Source organism: Thamnophis sirtalis, unplaced genomic scaffold, assembly GCF_051295495.1.
Source record: "Thamnophis sirtalis isolate CommonGarterSnake01/CBP01778 unplaced genomic scaffold, rThaSir2_p1.2 scaffold_1, whole genome shotgun sequence".
NCBI lineage: Eukaryota > Metazoa > Chordata > Lepidosauria > Squamata > Natricidae > Thamnophis > Thamnophis sirtalis.
In genome coordinates this window covers 25,143,712-25,165,345 of record NW_028261381.1, presented here as the reverse complement: position 1 = coordinate 25,165,345, position 21,634 = coordinate 25,143,712, and the positions used below count along the sequence as shown (strand labels likewise).

Below are 21,634 nucleotides of genomic sequence, written 5' to 3'. Positions count from 1 at the left end.
ATGACTGGTGTACACTGTAAGAACATTATGAAATGCAATAATCCTGTGATTTTTGTATGTATTTTAGCCAATCGTGAAGGGTTCTAAAAAAAGACAGGTGCATCTTTAAAAAAGAAACATGGGAATTCTCTGGAGCTGGAGGATTATTAGTTACTCTGTACACAACAGCACACTGCAGGCGCAATCCACCTCTCCCTCCTGAACCTCTCCCATGGCTAACTATTGGGAAGGAAGTGGAACAACAAAATGGAGCCATAAAGAAAACGAAGTGGAGAAACAAAGTGAAGCAACAAAGGGGCAAAAGGTTATAGAGCAGTGATAGCAAACCTTTTATCCACTGAGTGCCCAAACTGCGCGTGGGCGCATGCACAAACATGCGCACATGCATGCACAAACATGAGCACATGCACAGCAGAAACTCAAAGACCAGCTAGTCAAGCGGGAGGCGGGGCATCCCAATACTGGCAGCATGACAAGAGGTAAGATCTTTTTCTTTCGTGAGCTTCTGTTTTATTGTTTGATGGGAAACAGAAGTTCACAAAAGAAATGCCACAGAGATCTGACCCGGGTCGACAGCATGCGTGCCAGCAGAGAGGGCTCTGGCATTCATGCCATAGGTTCACCATCACGGTTATAGAGCCTCTCTTCCTTTAGTGCTCTAGGCCTAATCTAAAACTGTCCCTCCCCCAGATATCTTTGAGGAAGCGCTGCTAAAAAAAAATGTAATATAGAATACAATAGAAGTTGAATAAAGAACTGTGAGTCTTCATAAACTCATTGGTTATCCACTGGTATTTATACACTTGAAGAAAATCCCAGATATGGTATCACTTTAGACTTCACCTAACCTGCTGCCAGCAGGATGGATGCTTATTTTATTTTCCCCAAACTCTTTGTTGTCTCCATCATGTCTAGAGATAGCATGAGGGGAGTTGAAGTCCAACACATCTACATGTTTGTTTGTCTAGTTTACAAAAATAAACCTTCAGTCCAAGCTGTTTTATTCCTCTATTTGTTTCTTAATTTTCCTCATCTTCTCCAATAGGAACTACACCTTGCCTAAAAATTAGGAGGAACGTGGTAGCATTTTGTTTGCAGTTATGCATTGCATCCGATGAAGGGAGCTGTAGCCCACAAAAGCTTGTACTTTTTAATAAAGTTTGTTAGTCTGAAACAATGCTACTATATTGCTCCTGAGTTTGGGTTACCATAGGCTAGGGTTTTTTAGCCTTTTGGCCCATAGGCACAAGCCTTGGGGGTTCATAGGCAGATTTCAGCGGAGCGGGGGAGTCTAGGAACCTAGATAGGAAAATAGAACAACCTAGTTTTCATATACAGTACTATAATACATTTTTTGAGAATAATTGGGATTCTTAGGTTTCATCAGATTCTCAAAGGGGCGCATGGCACAAAAAGTTTAATCACCTTGCCATAAACTGAAATTCAACAGGTCCCCCATCATTTTAGCCTTCAAGGATAGGGTGAGGTTCAAGAGAGATGAGAATGTAGTGAATGACATCAGGGAAGCATGATTGTGACATGAAGCATGAAGTTTTTCTGTTTTGGTTTACTGGTTTTTGTTTTTTCTATTATTGTGCATATTGTTTTATTCCTGGATTATAAGACATCCAGAATTTGGCTTTTAGATGGGTGGCTATACAAATGTTTTAAATAAATGAATAAATAAAAGAGACTTTCTTGCTATGTTTCTTATCACAAGTGAACTATTAAAAGAAACTGGGGGGGGATCCCTTTCCCCTTAAACTATCATAAAATATAGCTTTCTCTCTAACTTGATTATCGTGAAATATAGCTTCAGATGCCGCACTGACCTATACTCATCTCTTGCCATGGATAGAAGTGTGAATAAATGTGCCTGCAAGTGTGAATTTCAGAATGTTGTGGTGGGGAATCTAGATAATGGAGGAGTGGTCTGGAGGGGTTTTTTTTTGTCCCACTCCCCTCTTCTTCTCCTCTTTCCCTTCCACAGTCCCACCCCTCTTCACTGTTCCAGACAAGGGATATTAGCTGCTAAATTAGCAAAGCAACTACATCGGGCAGAAGAAGCCACAGACTTCCTGAAACAATATCCACCTTCCACTGCGTCCATATCATTTTACCGAGAGAGGTAAGTCCATAGACAAGAATTAAAAGTTTACATAAAGTTTCAACCAGGTGCTAGATTGGTGCAGCCTTTCTTAGTCACTCCTTTCATCCTGAGACAAGTGAGAACTTGTAAACAACTTTATCTTGGTTTAGGTATTGATTTATACCTATCCAGCAATATTTATGGCTGCTGCTATTTCTCATGCGACTTTTCCTTAATTGATGTTCTTTTGGGATTGGCACAGAAACTGTGGCAGCCCACAAGAAGGTCAGCAGCTCTCAGCATTATTAAAGACTGCCATTAGCCAACTGTGACAAGCCTGTAAGAGAGTCAGCCAAATCTGTAATTGAGGGTAAGAGTTGAAGACAATTGTGGGAATGCCATTTCTTTTCCTTCACAACACAATGTTGATGAATGGCTTCTTGGGGCAAAACCCTGCCACTTTACATGGTTAGCATTCAGAGCTTAGTATGGGATCTGGTTCTTAACATGAATTGAGATTTTTAAATGCTGAATATTTTTCGGTCCTGTCATCATGATGCAGATTATATTTTATTTGTTCCATTTCTCCCCCGCCCCCCCTTCCTTTGTCTCTATATAGACTGTAGAAATTGAAAATGTGTAGACATGTCCTTTATTTAATAGTTGTACAATAGTTGTGGGGACAATTTTATTCTTTAGCAATGGTTGTTTAAATTACACATACCGATACAACTTAATTTGTGGATGTAGCTAGGTATATATTAAAAGCATGGGCCAGTGGGAGGAGCATATTAAAGCAACATACCTCATGTGTGGCCAGAATCTGAAAATGACATTTTAATACAGCACAATTTCTGACTAAAATGGTCTGACTGAGATCAGCCAATATGGGCCTGATTGGGGTAAATTTCAGGGGTGATACAGAAATATAATTTTGTCATTTTATTCTATTTTACATATTTATGTTTTAAATTATTGTATTTATCCTATATCTATTGTATTTTACCCATTTAAATTGTTTGTTTAGAATTTTATTAGTAATATGTGTTTGAACCTGTATGTTGATATGGCCTATAGCCGGGATGGCAAATCTATGGCACACGTGCCACAGGTGGCACGCGGAGCCATTTGTGCGCACATGTGCATGCTGGCCAGCTGAGTTCAGCCATTTTTAAAGACATTTTTCGCCCTCCCCAGGCTCCAGGGGCTTTATAGGAGCCTGGGGAGGGCGAAAACAGCCTTTTTGTGCTGATAAATAAATAAAGGGCTGTGCTGTATTGCATCTTAGGCAAACGTCTTAGCCATTAAGCCACAGGTCTCCTCCTTATCAGCTGAAGCCAGGGAAGAAGGTATATATTTAGAGTCACAACCCCTGGTAAGCCCCAATTATGGGAGGAAGCTAACCGCTTCCATCATCTGTCAATCGGCTCGTCACAAGAGTCCATCACGACAGAAACCCAATATTTTTACTGTTGCCTTTGTTATATTTGTGTTTGTTTTTTGTTTTGTTTTTGTGCTGATAATGGCTTAATGGCTAAGACGTTTGCCTAAGATGCAATACAGCACAGGTTCGAATCCCAGTAAGGGTATGGCTAGCTGATGAGAGCTAAATAGCTTGAAATAGATCTATACTAGTCTCCCTTTATTTATTTATCAGCACAAATAAACACACACACACACACACACACACACACACACATATATATATATATACACACACACACACACACACACACACACACACATATACAAGCAAAAAGCAAAGTCAAGACAATTCTATCTGCATGTTTTATCATTTCTAGTCTAGATCTCCTCGTTACTCTTTTCATCATTTTTCTGTTCTTGTACCACTGTGTGATATAAGTTATCAAAGTAATTCAGTACACCAAAGTAGCTGAAATATTATTTCGCTGAAAACAAACTTAAATCTTTGTTCGGTTTTGGAATTTTGAGTAGTTTAGATAACAGTGGTTTTCGAACTTGGCAACTTTAAAATGTGAGGACTTCAACATCTTTTAACATATTTTACATATTTTAAAATCACAAGTATAAACCTATTTCAAATGAGCATTACAAATCATGGTCCCATGGCCATGGGGTGTTCTAACCGGTAGTAAAAGTGAGCCAGTTGCCAAGCACCTGATATGCAGTCATGTGACTACTGGGAGATTGCATGACATTTTACAATGGCCAGAAATGCTTTATGGATGGCAAAATACGTACTTGTTCCAGGCCCATCATAATTTTGAAAAGTTTATTTATTTTATAAATAAATTTATATTGCCACCTATTCGCACATGGCAAATAGTTGTTCAGTTGTTAAGTGAATGGTCATAAGCTGACTATTTAAAGGAATGGTCTAGTTTAATGGAAGAACACAGAATGAATACTTTAAAGTGCACTCTTGTGAATTATTTGCCAAAAGAATTATTTGCATGTCATGTTTTTCGCTAAATGGGGACTTTATATAATTTACTGTTCCTTGTGCTTTTTAGCAAAACAGATCAAACCATGGTCTCTAGATTATTGTGGACTTTGGTTTTGCTGGATCTTCATGCGTTTCTGGTAGAAAACACCAACGAAGAAAAAAGAAATGGAGTCAGAAAGCAGAAGAGCAAACCGTTTGTCTCAAATGCAGTAGAAAAATATCCCAATTCAAGTGATCAAGGTGATTATTTTTGAATAGTTCTGAAACAAAGTTTAATCTATCAGCGTCTAAAATTTGTTTTGTATTCTGGAAGTGCAATAGTTTGAATCAGTGGGTGTGGCATGTCTTGGTGGGCGTGGCAGGGGAAGGATACTGCAAAATCCTCATTCCCTCCCGATCAGCTGGGACTAAGGGGGCAGAGAGTAGATGGGGATGGGAACAGTCAGAGGTGGTATTTACTGGTTCTCCGAACTACTCACAATTTCTGCTGCCTGTTCTCCAGAACTGGTCAGAACCTGCTGAATGCCACCTCTGGTTTGAATGTTAGACTTATTTATAGCAAGATATAATCGCTTGATAATAAGGCATTTGTTTTGCATCCAGAAGGCTGCCAGCGTTTTTATGCGTAGGGATTTTTGCAGCTAGGGCTAGGAAGATCACTATCTGAATTCCTTCAACTATAGGCACTTAGGAAGGCAGCTCTCTCACACATGCATTCTTACTGCTGACCTTAGGAACTGCTAGAAAGCAATGGTTTGTCAAGAATCAGAGTGCAAGAAAGGAATTACTGCTGTTGCAATTGCTCCACCCACTCCCTCAATTGACTGATTTCCTGGAACTTTGCCCTTGATTTCAACTTAAGTTAATCCTTAAAGATTTAATGTCAAACGAGTTATAAAAAATGGCTGGGGGATTCTGCTGGGTTCATTTCCCTTCCTGCCAAAAGTCACCTTAGAGCAGGGAAATCAAGGGCCCATTTTACTCTCCTTAAATGGGAGGTAAAGCTGGGTGGTGTGAGCGCGGCTGGGTATTTGAACAGGGAAGTTTAGCCAGCTGTCAGGTTGCCCTGACAAATTCTTTGCACCTATGACTTGTCAGTTAGGCTATTTTGGAACATAGATTTAGTGCTCTTTTGATATCCAATAAATAGCCAAATGAATACGTCATTGGCACAGAAGGAGGCCACAGCGTGAAGAATGACTTTATGCCATTGTCACATCCTTTGTGCGGGCTTTTGTGTTGTATGATGCCCTCCAGATTGTTACATTATAATTCTCGTCATATATAGCCCAACTAGCTGGAAGTGATGGGAACTTTGTCCAAAACCAGTCAGTAAACACATATACATTCCACTTGCATTGCAATATGTATGGCTCAGAGGTAGGTTCCGACCAGTTCAGATGAGTAGATTATAACTCGGCTGCCCACGCACCTGAACCGGTTCTATTGTTGGCAATGCCATCTTGATTTTTGGTTCTGTGCATGCGCAGAACAATCTCCATTGCAGAAATGTAATTTTCCCCCTTTTCTAATGTTTGTGCATGGAGACCTTCTTTGGTATAAATGTGCATGCGTGCAGAGCATTTTTTTGTGCACCAAACCAGCACTAATGCCGGTAGCAACCCACCCCTGTTATGGCTACAATTTTATTTCTTTATGTTAAGGACAGAGGCAGAAAGATAAACTGCAGCTTTTCAGCTCTGTTTGAGGGAGAGGCTGCAAAATGGATGGTTCACAGGCAGGAGCCTACAGATTGTCTATCTCTGTCATATACAAATAAGTGACATCGCAGGAAAAAAAATATCTGTTTTTTCCAGCTTTTCAGACATACTCAAATAATTATGTCCACATTTGCCTATTACGCATGCCTTATTTAAAGTTTCTTTAATGGGTATTCTCCAGCATTCAGCTTTCTCTAGAAAAGCCTTTGCCATCCCAAAGAGCCATGGTGGCACACTGGTTAGAGTGCAGGCTACTTCTGTTGATTGTCGGCTGCTTTCAATTTGGCAGTTCAAAACTCACCAGCTCAAGGTCGATTCAGCCTTCCATCCTTCTGAGATAGGTAGAATGAGGACCTAGATGGTTGGGGGCAATAGGCTGACTTTGTAAACTGCTTAGAGAGGGCTTTAAAGCACTGTAAAGTGGTATATTAGTCTAAGTGCTATTGCTAATTCCCAGCTGTGAATTCTGAGGCCTGAATAGTTCTGAGAGTGGTATAGGCGGATGCATCTTTTTTTCCAGAGACACAGACCTTAAGGCGAGTCCCATGCACACTTGGAAATAAACCCCTCTGAACTCAGCAGGACTTCCAAGTAGATTTGTATAGAATTGTGCAGAGCTGTGTTTGTGTGTGTGTGTCGGAGGAGAGCGAGTTCAACATCTTCAGTAGATTTTTTTCCAAACTTCTGTTGAAGGTTGAATGTTTTGGCAAGAGGTCGTGTCCTTCGCATTCAAGTGACTGATCTGAGCTGTTTTCTTCCTCCGACTTTTGCGATTTCTAGACGAAGACTGCATTCTGGAAATGGCCTTCCTCCTGGACAGTTCAGAGAGTGCTAAGAACTTCAATCACGAGCAGCAGAAAAAGTTTGTCTTGGAGACAGTAGACAGAATGAAAGGCCTGCAGCTGAACTCTGGCCGCTCACTCAGCTGGAGGACTGCTTTACTTCAGTACAGCAGCACCGTCCTTATCGAGCAAACGTTTAGGGACTGGAAGGGCCCCGAGGCTTTTAAGTCTCGCATTGCTCCCATTACATACATTGGCCATGGGACCTATACCACCTACGCCATTACGAACCTCACTCAGCTCTATATGACTGAGGGAACTCATGGCAGCGTGAAAGTGGCTGTCTTGCTGACCGATGGGGCAGACCATCCGAGAAATCCAGATATTTTTTCAGCTACCGCCGATGCTAAACATCAAGGCATCGTGTTCTTCACTGTGGGAATGACCAGAGTAGCCGAGGAGGTGGCCAACGCTGCCAAACTCCGGCTATTGGCCAGCGTTCCAGCCTCCAGATTTGTCTTCAATCTGCAGGAAAATGACGTGGTGGAGAGAATCCTCAAGGAAATGGTAGGAGCAAACACCTCAATGGGCCAATATAATGGATATATATATCCCTTAGGCCAGGGGTGTCAAACTCAAGGCCCAGGAGCTGGATCCGGCCCATGGGGTACTTAGATCTGGCTTGTGGGACCATCCTGGAAACAGTGAAAGACCTGCCTGCAGTGCTTCTGTCAGCGAAAACAGGCTCCCAAGCTCCATTTTCGGCTTCCACGGCCTCCTGCAACCCTCTGCCAGTGAAAACAGAGTCTGACCCTCCCAAGCTCCATTTTCATTGGCAGAGGGTTGCAGGAGGCTGTGGAAGCCAAAAATGAAGCTCAGGAGCCCGTTTTCACTGGCAGAGTGCTAGGGCCACCAAGGAACCCCCAACATGAGTGACATCAAGCTGGCCACACTCAACCCAGCCACACCGACCCTGGCCCTCAGAGGTCAAATACAACACTGATGCGGGCCACAATGAAATTGAGTTTGACACCCCTGCCTTAGGCAGATACAATTGTTCAGTGGGTTATGTGCAAATGTTCTGTGATGGAATATCACTTGTAACACAGGGCTCCAAATGTCCCTGCTCTCAGGAAGCCCGGAATTATATCCCTCCTCACAAGGTAGCTGTCAAAATGCTAGCTGTTCAATGTCATATTAGAGTTTTGGTCAAATTACTTGAATATATGCTGTGCAATCAGTTGGAAAAGACGAGCCAAGAGCTGGGGTTGATGACTGTTTTAAGGAGATGACAGGAGCCAGTCTGGTAGAAGGATTAGGGTGCTGGACTAGAAACTCAAGAGACTGTGACTGTAGTCCACCCTCAGCTACAGCCGTCCATTGGCTGACTTTGATCAGCCAGTTGCACTCAGCAGGTTTGTTGTTGGGGGAAATAGAAGGAGGGAGGTGTACAAAGGGGGAAGAAAAAGGGAGAAATAGGAGGAGGGACATATATAGCTCAAAATGTACCCCTATCTTGAGCTATTCAGAAGAAAGGAAACATAAATACGGGTAAATAAATAAGCATGGAGGGGCAAAATGTTTTGTTTGTGAATATGAGATCATATTATAGACCAATAATATAACCAGGTATCCATGAACCTGTTCTGTTCTTCCATGCTTATTTATTAGCACACTAGAGTCATATATGGTTTTTTTGTCTCCCACATTACACTTTTTTCCAAGTTCCACTTCCATAAATCCATCCAGGGTAGGGAAGCGCTTGCATGTGAGCCTTTGTGGAACTGAGGCTTCCCTCTGTTGCAGAATAGGTAGGTAGCCTTTGCATTTCGGCTTCTTCACACAAATGTTTCAGGGTGGTGAGAATGAGGACAGGGGGAATCACACCATTCTGGGGGTGGAGCTAAAGGTGTCTCCCACCTTTTCCAAAAAGCTTTACCACTCTGGAACTTCAAACACATAGACAGATTAATCAGTAATATAACTAAACTCATAGTTGGCTCTCCTAGCCACTTTTAAGGGTATTGGAATGGATAGGATAGGATAGAATAACATAGGATAGGACATGACAGGAGAGGACAGGACAGATAGATGATAGATAGATAGATAGATAGATAGATAGATAGATAGATAGATAGATAGATAGATAGATAGATAGGTAGGTAGGTAGGTAGGTAGGTAGGTAGGTAGGTAGGTAGGTAGGCAGGCAGGCAGGCAGGCAGGCAGGCAGGCAGGCAGGCAGGCAGGCAGGCAGGCAGGCAGGCAGGCAGGCAGGCAGGCAGGCAGGCAGGCAGGCAGGCAGGCAGGCAGGCAGGCAGGCAGATGATACGGAGGAAGGGAGGGAGGGGACCTTATAGGTTTAACAGGTTTAACAGATTAATACAGTTAGAAGGGACCTTGCAGGTCATCTAGTCCAACCCCCTGCCCAAGCAGGAGACCCTAATAGACATTAATAGTTGTTGTCTTATGTTCTAAGTATATGGTGAATCAACTAAGGAACATTTTCTTGTCCACCCTATTATGTAACTATTAAAAGACAGCAACAGCATAATATTGCCATGTTACGACTATCTTCCCCACGAGGTTTCTTTTTCACTTTTGAAAGAATTGTGCTTTATTATCTGCAAACATCTAATTTTCTTTTCCATTTATCTATCTCTCTAGAAAGATCTGGCAGAAGAAGGGGTAAGTCGTGTTTGTGAATGGATGGATGAACGGATGGATTATGTTTAAAACATGGAGTGAAATAATTACTTACATTGGTGAAAATGTTGTGTATTTTTATTACCGTTAGTCTTTAATCGATACAACCCTCCGTTAAGGGTGCGGAGGTATTACAAGCGTATGATATAAATTGATTAAAAACACTCAAAGAAAATATAAGAATAGTGATAAGCAAAACAGTTATGTCTCGGTTATGTTGAAGATTCATTTTCATGGTTGTTTTTCCCCCTAAAGTGTCCTCAGCCTCCTGTATGTAACTGTGAGAAAGGAGACAAGGGCCTTCCTGGCCCTGCTGTAAGTATCCTCCCCCCCCCCTCTCTTCTCTAGTTCTGGAGCTTAAATTTTATGTACAACATGGATTACTTTTAAGGGTGGCACTTTATTATGATTTGCAATGATGAATGTGCATTGAGAAAAGGCAGGCTGGTGATTCAGTAGGACAATCACCGAAAATAGTGGTGAAATCTAATTTCCTCCACCAATTCTGTGGGCGTGGCCTGGTGGGGGGTGTCATGTGACTGGGTGGGCGTGGCGTTCGGCTATTTTTTTTTTTAGCTTTTTAAACCATTTTAGGTGAACCGGCAGGGGGAAAATGCTTTTTAAAAAGCTTTTAAAAATAGCTTCCAACTATCATGCGACTCAGCTGTGAGCCGCGCAATCGTTGGAAGCTTTTTAAAAAGCTTTTTAAAGCATTTTTTGAACCAGCAGGGAAAAAGTGATTTAAAAAGTGGGGAAAAAGCTTCTGACAATTGTGTGGCTCACAGCTGAGCCGTGCGATTCTCGGAAGGGGTTTTTTTTTGCTACCTGTTTGCAAAACCAAGGACAATCATCCCTACCAGTCCCCCGGAACCAGGAGGATTTCACCCCTGACCAAAACTGTATCTGCATGACGACGGAGATGTCTTTGGACAGCACTGGCTCTTTGGCTTTGAAATGGAGATTATCACTGCCCCCTAGAGTCAGGAACAATTAGCACGTATGTGCGAGGGGAATCTTTACCTTTATGGCTGCGCTTATGGTTGCGCTTATGGAAGCCATGGTGAGGGAGTGGTTAGAATGCATTGCAGGCAAACTCTGCCCACAGCCTGGAGTTTTGATCCTGGTGGGGCTTAAGTGTTACTCACCCTTCTATCCTGCCGAGGTTGACAAAATGAGGAGCCAGATTTGGGTGGGGGGCAATATGCTGACATTGTAAACTGTTGTATTGTATTGTAAAGCACTACGGAGTGGTAGATAAGCTATTGCTATATAAAGCAAAAAGTGCTGAAACTGTTCCAGATGCTCATTCCAAAGGTAGTTTTTCACTTTTTCTTTGAGGACGTTTCGCTTCTCATCCAAAAAGCTTCTTCAGCATTGACTGGATGCAGGGGTAAGTTGCTGCCGGCATTATTGCCAGTCCAGCAGCCATAAATTTTTTACGTGCACATATGTAAAATGCAAAAATGACTGTGCATGCGCAAAACTTTTCAAAAGGAAAAAATACATTTCTGCAATGAAAATTGCTCTGCGCATGCACAGAACTGAAAATCAAGATGGCGGAGGAGAAGCAGTTGGGGGTGTGGCAGGCCTGGATCGCTGCCGTTTCCAGGGATCCAGGCCACCAAGTTACTACCTATTCGGCCAAACCAGTCCGAACTGGTAGGAACCCACCTCTGACTGGATGATGGGGAATGGAGGATTTATATTCCTTGTAGTATAAATCCTTCCAATCCCCACGATCCAGTCAGAGCTGAAGAAGCTTCTTAGGTAAAGAGTGAAACATCTTCAAAGAAAGTCCAGTTGCTTCTTGAAAAAGCACCTTTGGGACAACCATGTCGTAGATGACTGAGAATCTCCATAGACATGTTCCAAATGCTCTTTACCCTTATCAGGGAAAACTGCGTCTTATGGATGTAACTAAGTCTGGTAACTAACTACAAGGCAACATGTCAAAGCCTTAACTGACCCAACTCCATAATCGGTGTTAAAGATCAATATTACTGGTCCAAATGGCAATAACGATGGCGGTTGTACAGTACATTCAACCTAAAGACCATTGATACTTATGAATGGGCTGCCTATGACTAAAAACGATGGCTGGCATTCAAACTACTCCTATTAGAATATCTATAGTAACAGAATCTTGCAAGTCTGAATGTGCTTTCCCCTACCACTTTTATTTTCATGTAAATTATAGGGCATGCCTGCTTCAGGGACTTTTGCCATTCTGTATCACAGCTTAAAAGCCGTATTTATTTGTTTGTCACTTTGTAACAGATCTTCCCTCTGGCTGTCAATGCCATCCTCTCTACTCCCTTCAAGAAGCAAGAGTGAGGGGCTGCAGAGGGGCTTGATTTATTAAATATATTGGGTAGAATTTTGACCTAAAAGGTGTGATAAGAAGTGCAGCGCATCCAGGCAGGTGGAGGGCAGGGCGATATCCAATGTTAGCTTGTTACAGGGATGGGTTCCGGCAGTCACTACTACCGGTTCACTCATGGGCACTTCACACACACGCATGCACTTGATGTGCGCTGTGTGCGCATGCACAGAGCAATAAAAATTGCTCTGCACATGCGCAGAAGCAAAAACAACCTGGAGAATTGGTTCAGGGGCATGGCAGGCCTGGGTCGCTGCCGGTTCCAGCGACCCAGGCCACCAACTACCAGTTCGGCCAAACTGGGCCGAACCGGTAGGAACCCACCACGGGCTTGTTAGTAATTTTCCATTATGGAATGGTTTGTGACAAATAGGGAGTTGAAACCATTCTGAGTTCAATGAACATGTTATTATATGATAGAATTAAAGCATGAGTAAACAAATGGTTCAGCACTGAACAGGGAATATATAAAGATGCTATTGGTTATATCTATCAGAATGATATATGTAGTCTGCTTCTCTTAACTACTTGGGATAGAAAGATACTTACAGACATGTCCCAGTCTCTACCCAACTTCCACCCTCCCTCTTGGCGAAGTGAGAATTTCTCTATTTTTTTCACAGTATACAGCACATTCTGAGAACTACCCGTACTGTATATTTCCTCTTGCAGCATCACTAAGAGCCACGGCCTTTATTAAGAAAACTCAGTGCTTTAAGCAAAAGTTCCTAGAATTTCGTTCCTTGTTTTCCTAGTCATTTTTTCATTTTCTTGGGAGCAACAAGTTAAAGTTGTTAGCAATAGCAATAGCAATAGCAGACTTATATACTGCTTCATAGGGCTTTCAGCCCTCTCTAAGCGGTTTACAGAGTCGGCATATTGCTCCCACAATCTGGGTCCTCATTTTACCCACCTCGGAAGGATGGAAGGCTGAGTCAACCCTGAGCCGGTGAGATTTGAACCGCCGAGCTGCAGAACTAGCAGTCAGCTGAAGTGGCTGCAGTACTGCACCCTAACCACTGCGCCACCTCGGCTTGTTGAAGTGTAATGTCTAGGAATTGGGACAGAAAAGAACTCTATTAACTGTCCACTTTTACATCTTTTGCTTCCAGGGTAAAAAAGGTCGTCCTGGGGATGATGGAGCATCTGGTGCAAAAGGAGGAAAGGTGCTATGATCTTTGACATATGCTTAAAAGCTCATTTGTTTAAAAAACATCAGTCATTTTGAATGTATCTGGTTAAAATCATGGTAGAAATTAGAAGTTAAAGCATAATGCTTACATTTCAGCTTTTGAGCAATGTTTTGTTAAGAAGGTAAAACTAGATAGACCTAGAAGACTTCAGCCGATCCAGAACCATTCATTAAAAGTTGTTCTTAGAATGTTCTCAGAACACTTAGAATGTTCATTAAGTTGTGAAAGCAGCAGGTTGTGGAATAATAACATTAAAATATCCTATTGCTTCTAGGGGGAGCCAGGCTTAAATGGAATTCCAGGAAGAGATGGGACAGAGGTAAATGAATTTTTGCTTGAGGGAAACCTCTAGATCTGTGATGGTGAACCTATGGTACACGTGCAACAGGTGGCACACAGAGCCATATCTGCCAACATGCGAGCCATTGGCACCAGCACACATGCACATGCACATGCCGGCCAGCTGATTTTCAGCCTTCTGGAGGGCCGGGGGACATTTTCGCCTTCCCCAGGCTTCAGGAAAGCCTCTGGAGCCTGGAGAGGGTGAAAAAAGGGCCCAACGGTCAGTAGACTGGTAGTATCTAGACTGTCATGGGATATTGAAAATAGCTAGACAATTGCATGATATAGCACAGGGGTGTCAAATTAAAGGCCCGGGAGCCAGATCCAGCCCACGGGATGCCTAGATCTGGCCAGTGGTGGGTTTCAAAAATTTTTAGAACCTCTTCTGTAGGTGTGGCCTGCTTTGTGGGAGTGGTTTTCCGGCCATGTGACCATGTGGGAGTGGCTTGCCAGCCATGTGACTGGGTGGGCGTGGCCAACTTGTAAAATGTGGTGAGACTCACTTAACAATGCTCTTGCTTACAAACCAAAATGTTGGCTCAGAAACTCTGGCATTTGAAGCACGCAAGTCTTAAAGCTGTCAGGTTACAAGACCCTTGCACCCCTAACCCTTTAGAAAAAAACCCCAGGGGTGTTCAAACTTGACACCTTTAAGATTGTGGACTTCAACTCCCAGAATTCCTCCTCCAGTCATGTTGGCTCGGGAACTCTGGCATTGAAGTGTGCAAGTCTTAAAGCTGTCAAGTTACAAGACCCTTGTACCCCTAACCCTTTAGAAAAAAAAACCCAGGGGTGTTCAAACTTGATAGCTTTAAGACTTGTGGATTTCAACTCCCAGAATTCCTCCTTGAGTCATGTTAGCTCAGGAAGTTTGGCATTTGAAGCATGCAAGTCTTAAAGCTGTCAAGTTACAAGACCCTTGTACCCCTAACCCTTTAGAAAAAAAAAACCCAGGGATATTCAAACTTGATAGCTTTAAGACTTGTGGACTTCAACTCCCAGAATTCCTCCTCTCGCTCTTCATCTTAATGATGTGCAGATGGGTGGGGGGAGGGAGCTGGAACCGGTTCTAAACAGCACAGTAGATTTGTGGAACCTCTTCTATAGAAAAGGTTAGAACTGGCAGGAACTCACCCCTGGATCTGGCCCTCAGGGCTGCCCTGGAAACAGCAAAGGACCAGCCAGCAGTGCCTTTACCAATGAAAATGGAGATCGGGAAGGCCGCAGGCAACCCTCTTGAGCTCCATTTTCACTGGCAGAGGGTTGTAGGAAGCTGTCACAGCCAAAAAAGGAGCTCGGGAGCCCGTTTTTACTGGTAGAGCGCTCAGGCCACCAGAGGTGCCCCCCCCCCCACAACACAAGTGACTTTGAGCTAGCCGTGCCCACCCTGGCCTCCTAAGATCAAACACAACCCTGATGCAGTCCTCAATGAAATTGAGTTTGACATTCCTGGTCTAGCACAATGCTAACTGGATTTTCATAATGTCAGCCTTAGAGTGGCTTTTCATACTATTGACAGAAATTGCAACAATATCCTTTTATTTTATTCAGGAGCTTAGATACTGCTTTGTAAAAAAAAAAAACGCGAGGGAAAAATGGTGACTGAAGCTTAGCATTAACCCTCTGTACAACTTTTCAGTGGCTTTTCGGGAGGTCTGATGCTAGAGACTCAGAGCCACTGTGCATTGCACCCCCACTTTCCCCAAAGCACTGGATTGAGTTCACCAAATAAAAATAAAGTAAAAAAATCAAGTAAAAGAAGTGCCAACCACTGGCTTCCTTACCCCAAGACAGATATACATTTTAAATTAATAAATACCCTTCCCTAGTGTTGGTCCTACACTTTTTTGGCTAGTAAGTGCCTGTACTAATTTAGTTAAAAGATATTTCACTTCTTTCTGTTAGGGGAAATCTGGATACAAAGGAGAAAAGGTATGGATTTCTCACCTTCTTGTATCCTCTATTTGTTGCATGCCAATAACAGCTGAGTTACTGAATTTAAAGACGAAGGTTGGAATATTTATTAATTAATGAATTGTATATCCCACATTTTCCTTTCTTTGTAAAATCTTAAACATGTTTCCAACAAGAAAATATAAAGGGGAGAGGGTGGAAATCTTGCAGTGAAGGAAAGTTGTTTGCCATTGTCTTTTAATGCAGAGATAATATGAACTGCCCTTTTTACATCTCAGGGTGAAAGAGGTGAATGTGGAACACCGGGCATAAAAGGAGACCGAGTAAGTAACTGTCACAGATTTAACTGGGAAGAGAGATGGAAAAGAAAGGGTGTGGAAAGAAGATGAAAAAAGAAGACAAAATGCATAAGCGTATCATCCATGTCCTACTGTCCCCACTTATCCATATCCATTTCCTGTATTCATAATTATGTTTATACCAATAGCTGTTATCCTATACCTTCTTGACAAAATAAATTGAATTAAATTAAATTGAAAAAAGATAAGGAGATATGATCTACCCATGTTTCCTCAAAAATAAGACTGGGTCTTATATTAATTTTTGCTCCCAAAGATGCATTGAGGCTTATTTTCTGGTTAGGTCTTGTTTTGGGGAAAATACAGTACTAAATACGTCTGTCTGGTTGACAATTTTAAGTGGGGCTTATTTTTGGGGCAGGGCTTACATTGTGTGCACCCTGCAAAATCATGCTAGGGCTTATTTTCCAATTGGGTCTTATTTTGGGGGTACATAGAGTTAATGTAGAGGTAGTCCAATCCTAAAATCCATAGATTATTATTGTGTTAATATGATTAGGAAAGAGAGGACAGTTGGGGTAGGAATATTTTCAATGGGTGTAAAGAATAAAATGGTATCAATTAGTTTTTAAATTAGTTGCCTTAACATTAACAATCTGTAGCAGGCCTGCAAAAATGTCTTCCTCGATCTCTGGGCAGCTGCCACCAATCAGTGCAAACACTATGGAGTTGGTTAGACCAGTGTTTCTCAACCTTGGCCACTTGAAGATGTCTGGACTTCAACTCCCAGAATTCCCCAGCCAGCGAATGCTGGCTGGGGAATTCTGGGAGTTGAAGTCCAGACATCTTCAAGTGGCCAAGGTTGAGAAACACTGGGTTAGACTGACACCTTGAGTTGGTCAAAAGCAGCTTCCTAATGTCGTCTCTTCTCTTGTAGGGTCCAGAAGGCCCAGGTGGTCCAAGAGGTCCCCGAGGACTACAGGTAATAGAGACTAGAAAATCTGCTAAGATTGTGCGGCATTCCACTCTTCTCTGTCCCTTCAGATTTAATCCTGATCCCAATTGCCATTGTAACTTGAAGACTAGTAATTTTATAACGAAGTTTGTTGCCGCATAATTTATTTATTTTTAATTGTACTATTATCAGAATAGAGTTGATTAGTGGGGATGATGCAAATGTCACATCATGAAGCTATTTTCCATGTCATCTACAAAAGATATTTCTTCTACAGCAGGGGTGTCAAACTCAAGGTCCGTGGGCCAGATCTGGCCCACAGGGTGCTTAGATCTGACCCGTAGAGCCACCCTGGAAACCACGATCGACCAGCCCACAGTGTCTGTGCCAGCAAAAATGAAGCCCATGAGGCTGGACATGGCCCTCCCAAGCTCCGTTTTTTGTTGCCATGGCCTCCTGCAACACTCTGCCAACAAAAACAGAGCTTGGGTGGGCCGCACTTGGCCTCCCCAAGCTCCATTTTCACTGGCAGCGCACTCAGGCTGCCAGAGGTACCCCCAACACAAATGACATCGAGCTGGTCATGCCCATCCTGACCACACCCCTACACCCTCCCTCTTCATTTAATGGCCTCTCATGGACTTTTTTCCCTCCCTTTTTTCTCTCACCTGCAGTAACAAATGTTTTTTTTTCCAAATATAGTTTATTTATTTATATTTATTAAAGTTATATGCTGCCCATCTCACTGATAAGGTAACTCTGGACAGCTAAATATATATATATAGTTATCCCAGAAAGACACAACTATTTCAGAAGATCCATCCAGACCATTAGCAGGAGTCTAATCACTGAAAGAAGGTAACACTGCTGCAGTAGTGGGTTTCAAAAATTGTTCGAACCTACTATGTGGGTGTGGCCTCCTTTGTGGGAGTGGCTTGCCACCCATGTGACCAGATGGGAGTGGCTTGCCACCCATATGACCCGATATGAAGATGCCAACGACACTTGTCAAAACCACCTTAAATTACCTCACACACAGCACTGGCATGCAAAGGAATATGATGTCAACTTGTTTTTTAAAAGGCATCTTTGGTTTGCGTTAAAACAACTTCAACACACGCAATGTTCTGATTGCACCACAAACGCAGTAGTCATCCTTACCTTTCACAGAGGCACTGATTTTTATAAATATGAGCATGATAGTGTAGAATAATCATATCCAAGGACCAGTGGTGGGTTTCAAAAATTTTTGGAACCTCTTCTGTAGGTGTGGCCTGCTTTCTGGGTCCACTGGTGGAACTTCTTCTAACCGGTTGGGTAGATTTGATGAACCGATTCTACCGAATAGGTGCGAACTGGTAGGAACCCACCTCTGCACTGCTGATACCAACATTGTTCCCTTGTTGACCCTTATTAAGCTATTGCCAGGACTACACTGTTTATTTTTTTAAATTAATTTACAATTTGAGATAGAAGTTAACACTGCTGTGCGAATATTACCAATTTTCAGATATACAGATAAATGATCTAACTACTCAACTATTACTGTCTACTGCAGTCAGTTGATCATATCCTTGTTTATCTATCATCTTACCTAAAGGCTTTGAAGATCTATATCATGGTTTCAATATTTTAACAGGGCCCCCAAGGAGTGCCTGGAGATCAAGGACCTGAAGGAGTACAAGGATCAAAGGCAAGCATTCTAATCATCATTCGCTGATTTTCAGCAGCATAAAACATCTCACTTACATTTATAATCTTTGGAAGCATGTGATTGATTCCTAGCCCTTGGATTAAAGCGCTCCTAGAAAAAGGGGAAAACCGAACACCCTGAGCTCAGAGCTGCCCAGAGTTTCTTACAAAATAGGCAGCTATATAAATGTTGTACCTAAATAAATAAATAATAACAACAACCTGGAAGCTCCTTGATTTTAAACATAACTCTAGAAGTGCGGTTTAAAAGGGACAACGGGTTTCAAATTTGTGGAGAACTTGTCTGCTGCTTAAAACGTTCTGTGAAATTTTTCCTAATTGGCATTTTCAGAGGTCGCTGCTTACTCTCTCCATGTCCATTATTGAAATACGATAATTGCTCTGAAATACTACTTTTTAATAAAAAGCCCTGTTTTTATTTCTAATGGGCTTATGTTTCAGACATTATGGCTTGGTTATGTTTCAATGAAGGCATCATGATATCATTTGTGTCCATTTATGTCATTAATGACATTTCTGTCATTTGTGTCTTATATTCTCCAGTTTAATGGTTGATTAGGCATTGGCCAATTAATTAACAGATAAATATATTTGATAAAGAAAGAAAGAAACAAATAAATAACAGATATTCTCTTCCCCAAGTAGTCCACTGAATGGAGGTTTTACAATCCTGTTCTGTTTCCTCCGCTACTGATTCTAGCTACCATAGTTAAACTGAAAAAAATGTTCCTGCAAAGTCACAGCAGAGGTTCATCAAACAGCAAGAATCCACTCTTTCACTGCTGCTTGTAAATAGAAGATCAAGCTGCACAAACAGAAGTGTTGACGATATTCCATAACATCAAAATCCTCTTTAAGACACACTTCAGTTCATTTGAACCTTTGGTATGGCTTCAAGCCTCAGGGAACTATAAAAGCTCAGCTCCTAAAAAACATCTTGTTGAGACTTTGTATGATTTATGATTTTTTCTTCTTCTTTAAAGTACAAGAAAACTATTTAGCTCCAGGGCACCTCTCCGTACCACGTTGCTCTATATGCATACTAAGAAGTGGATTCACATAACTGTTTTCTTCCACTTTGGTGTCATATTTGAATTCTTTAGAAAACACAGTTTTCATGGTAATGGAACACATACCTGGTTTCTGAACTCCATTAAGAATTTTCCTATTTCATGTATAAATGTTATGGTAACATAGTTGTTGCAAAGCTTACTTGTGACCTTATTTCCCTCTTATTTCATAGTTATTTTATTTATTGTATATGGGCGGTCCTTGTTTAACAACCACTCATTCGTCGACTGTTCGAACAGAGCTGAGTGAGTGGTACTTACAGTGGTTCCTCGGAATTCTGCCCGGCGCAGCATCCCCATCAGGGGTGGGTTCTGGCTGCTGCTACTACTGGTTTGCTGAGGGACGCACTGTATGCGTCCTGCTATGCGTGCATGCGCAGTACTAAATAAAGCTTCTGCGCATGTGCAGAAGCAAAAAACAAGATGGTGGTGTCTACAGTACCGCCGAGAGAACCAGTTCGGAGGTGTGGCAGGCCGAGTTACTATCTACTCAGCCAAACTGGTAGGTCTGAACTGGTAGGAACCTACCTGTGATCCCCATGGTCACTTGATCACTATTTGCTATACTTTTTTTGCTGACTTCCTACAAGCAAAGCCAGTGGGGAAGCCAGCAGGTGTTGCAAATGTTGACCATGTTACATTCTCACTTAATAACCTGCAGTGGTTTGGTAAATCACGGTAGCCAGGAATGTCTTTAATAGGTGTCACCAAGCAGCATGATCGTGTGACATTGCACTTTATTGTCATATCTCATAATAATGGCAATTCCGGTCTCAGTTGTTAACTGAGGACTACCTGTAGGTCAAATTCTCTTCCAAACCACTGTTGTCATCATCATCATCATCTTTTAACAACCCCATAATCCCTTGCAGCGTTGAGTCTGGGCAACTGAATGGAGGTGTTTACTAGCTGGATGCCCTTCCTGTTGCCAATGTGCAGATATATTCTCATCATGCCCAGAGATAGAAATATCTGCCTCTACTTAGGATTGAACTCACAGCCTCCTGATTGTGAGGTGGGAGCTCCGCCTCTAGGCCACTGTGCCACTCCTCTTCCAAAATACTCTGTACGGTAATAGAACACTACACAAAAGCAATATTTATGCAGATACATAAATACACTAAAATCTTCGCACGTGGATATTTTTACCATATATAAAAAGAGCCAAAGAGGCTGGTGAATTTTGCAATTTCTGAATTTAGAAATTAGCCTAGTTTAGTTGAAATTTAGGGGGAGCTGCAACAGAGGACACCACAAAGTTGATCTAATTCTGGTCCATCGCATATCCTTAAAAGCCATGTGTCAGCCCTCATAGGTAAATCAGACAGGAAATACGACTCATTTTATGTTATTTTTAAAGCCACATTAACAAAATCCTGCAAATCTGAAGGTAGAAACTTCCCATTGCCACTTTTAACTGCCCCAACAATTAGGACGAGTCCTTCCTAAATTTCTTCCTTTGACTGTTAATCTTTTGGAGTCTCCTGCCTCTCTTGTTTGATTGTTTGCTAGGTACAGGAATGGGTTCCGGCCCACACTATTGTCAGTTTGCTTGTGTGCATGCTTTGCGTGCACAAACATGCGCAGTGCAATTAAAATTGTTCTGTGCATGCGCAGAACTGAAAAACAAGATGGCGGTGCTGATGGCACTGACTGGGGAATTGGTTCAGGGGCGTAGGAGGCCTGGATCGCTGCCAGTTCCAGTGATCCAGGCCAGCAAACCACTGCCGGTTTGGCCGAACTGATCCGAACTGGTAGGGACTCACCACTGGCTAGGTAGCATCTTCTTGTCCCCTCATCCCCCAAATCCATCCACACATTGGATTGCATTATATAACTCCAAGGGCTATTGCTATTGCTACATCATTCTATCTTATTTTCACATCAATCTATGACTTTAAAAAAAGAATGAAAATTACAACTATTTCCTGCATGTTCCAAAATGCTTGGTTGTGCATAGATTTCTCTATGATATGTGTTGTTTGTATATATGTGTCCAGGGGTGGACTGCTATGGGTTTGGCCAGGTTCGGGAAGATCCGTAGC

At 42.2% G+C, this 21,634-nt stretch overlaps 1 protein-coding gene across 1 annotated transcript in view; it reads left to right on the top strand.

Annotated features, from left to right (window-relative positions):
• Positions 1-4,579: 4,579 nt before the first annotated feature.
• The window catches only part of LOC106548553 (uncharacterized), a 49,954-nt gene continuing 32,899 nt past the window's right edge, over positions 4,580-21,634 (top strand). Inside the window, exons 1-10 of the mRNA XM_087709391.1 lie at positions 4,580-4,757; positions 7,019-7,587; positions 9,685-9,705; positions 9,979-10,038; positions 13,216-13,269; positions 13,571-13,615; positions 15,544-15,570; positions 15,831-15,875; positions 16,789-16,833; positions 18,446-18,499. Coding sequence (XP_087565517.1) covers positions 4,601-4,757; positions 7,019-7,587; positions 9,685-9,705; positions 9,979-10,038; positions 13,216-13,269; positions 13,571-13,615; positions 15,544-15,570; positions 15,831-15,875; positions 16,789-16,833; positions 18,446-18,499 — 1,077 coding nt within the window. The 5' untranslated portion in view covers positions 4,580-4,600. The remainder of the gene's footprint in view (positions 4,758-7,018; positions 7,588-9,684; positions 9,706-9,978; positions 10,039-13,215; positions 13,270-13,570; positions 13,616-15,543; positions 15,571-15,830; positions 15,876-16,788; positions 16,834-18,445; positions 18,500-21,634) is intronic.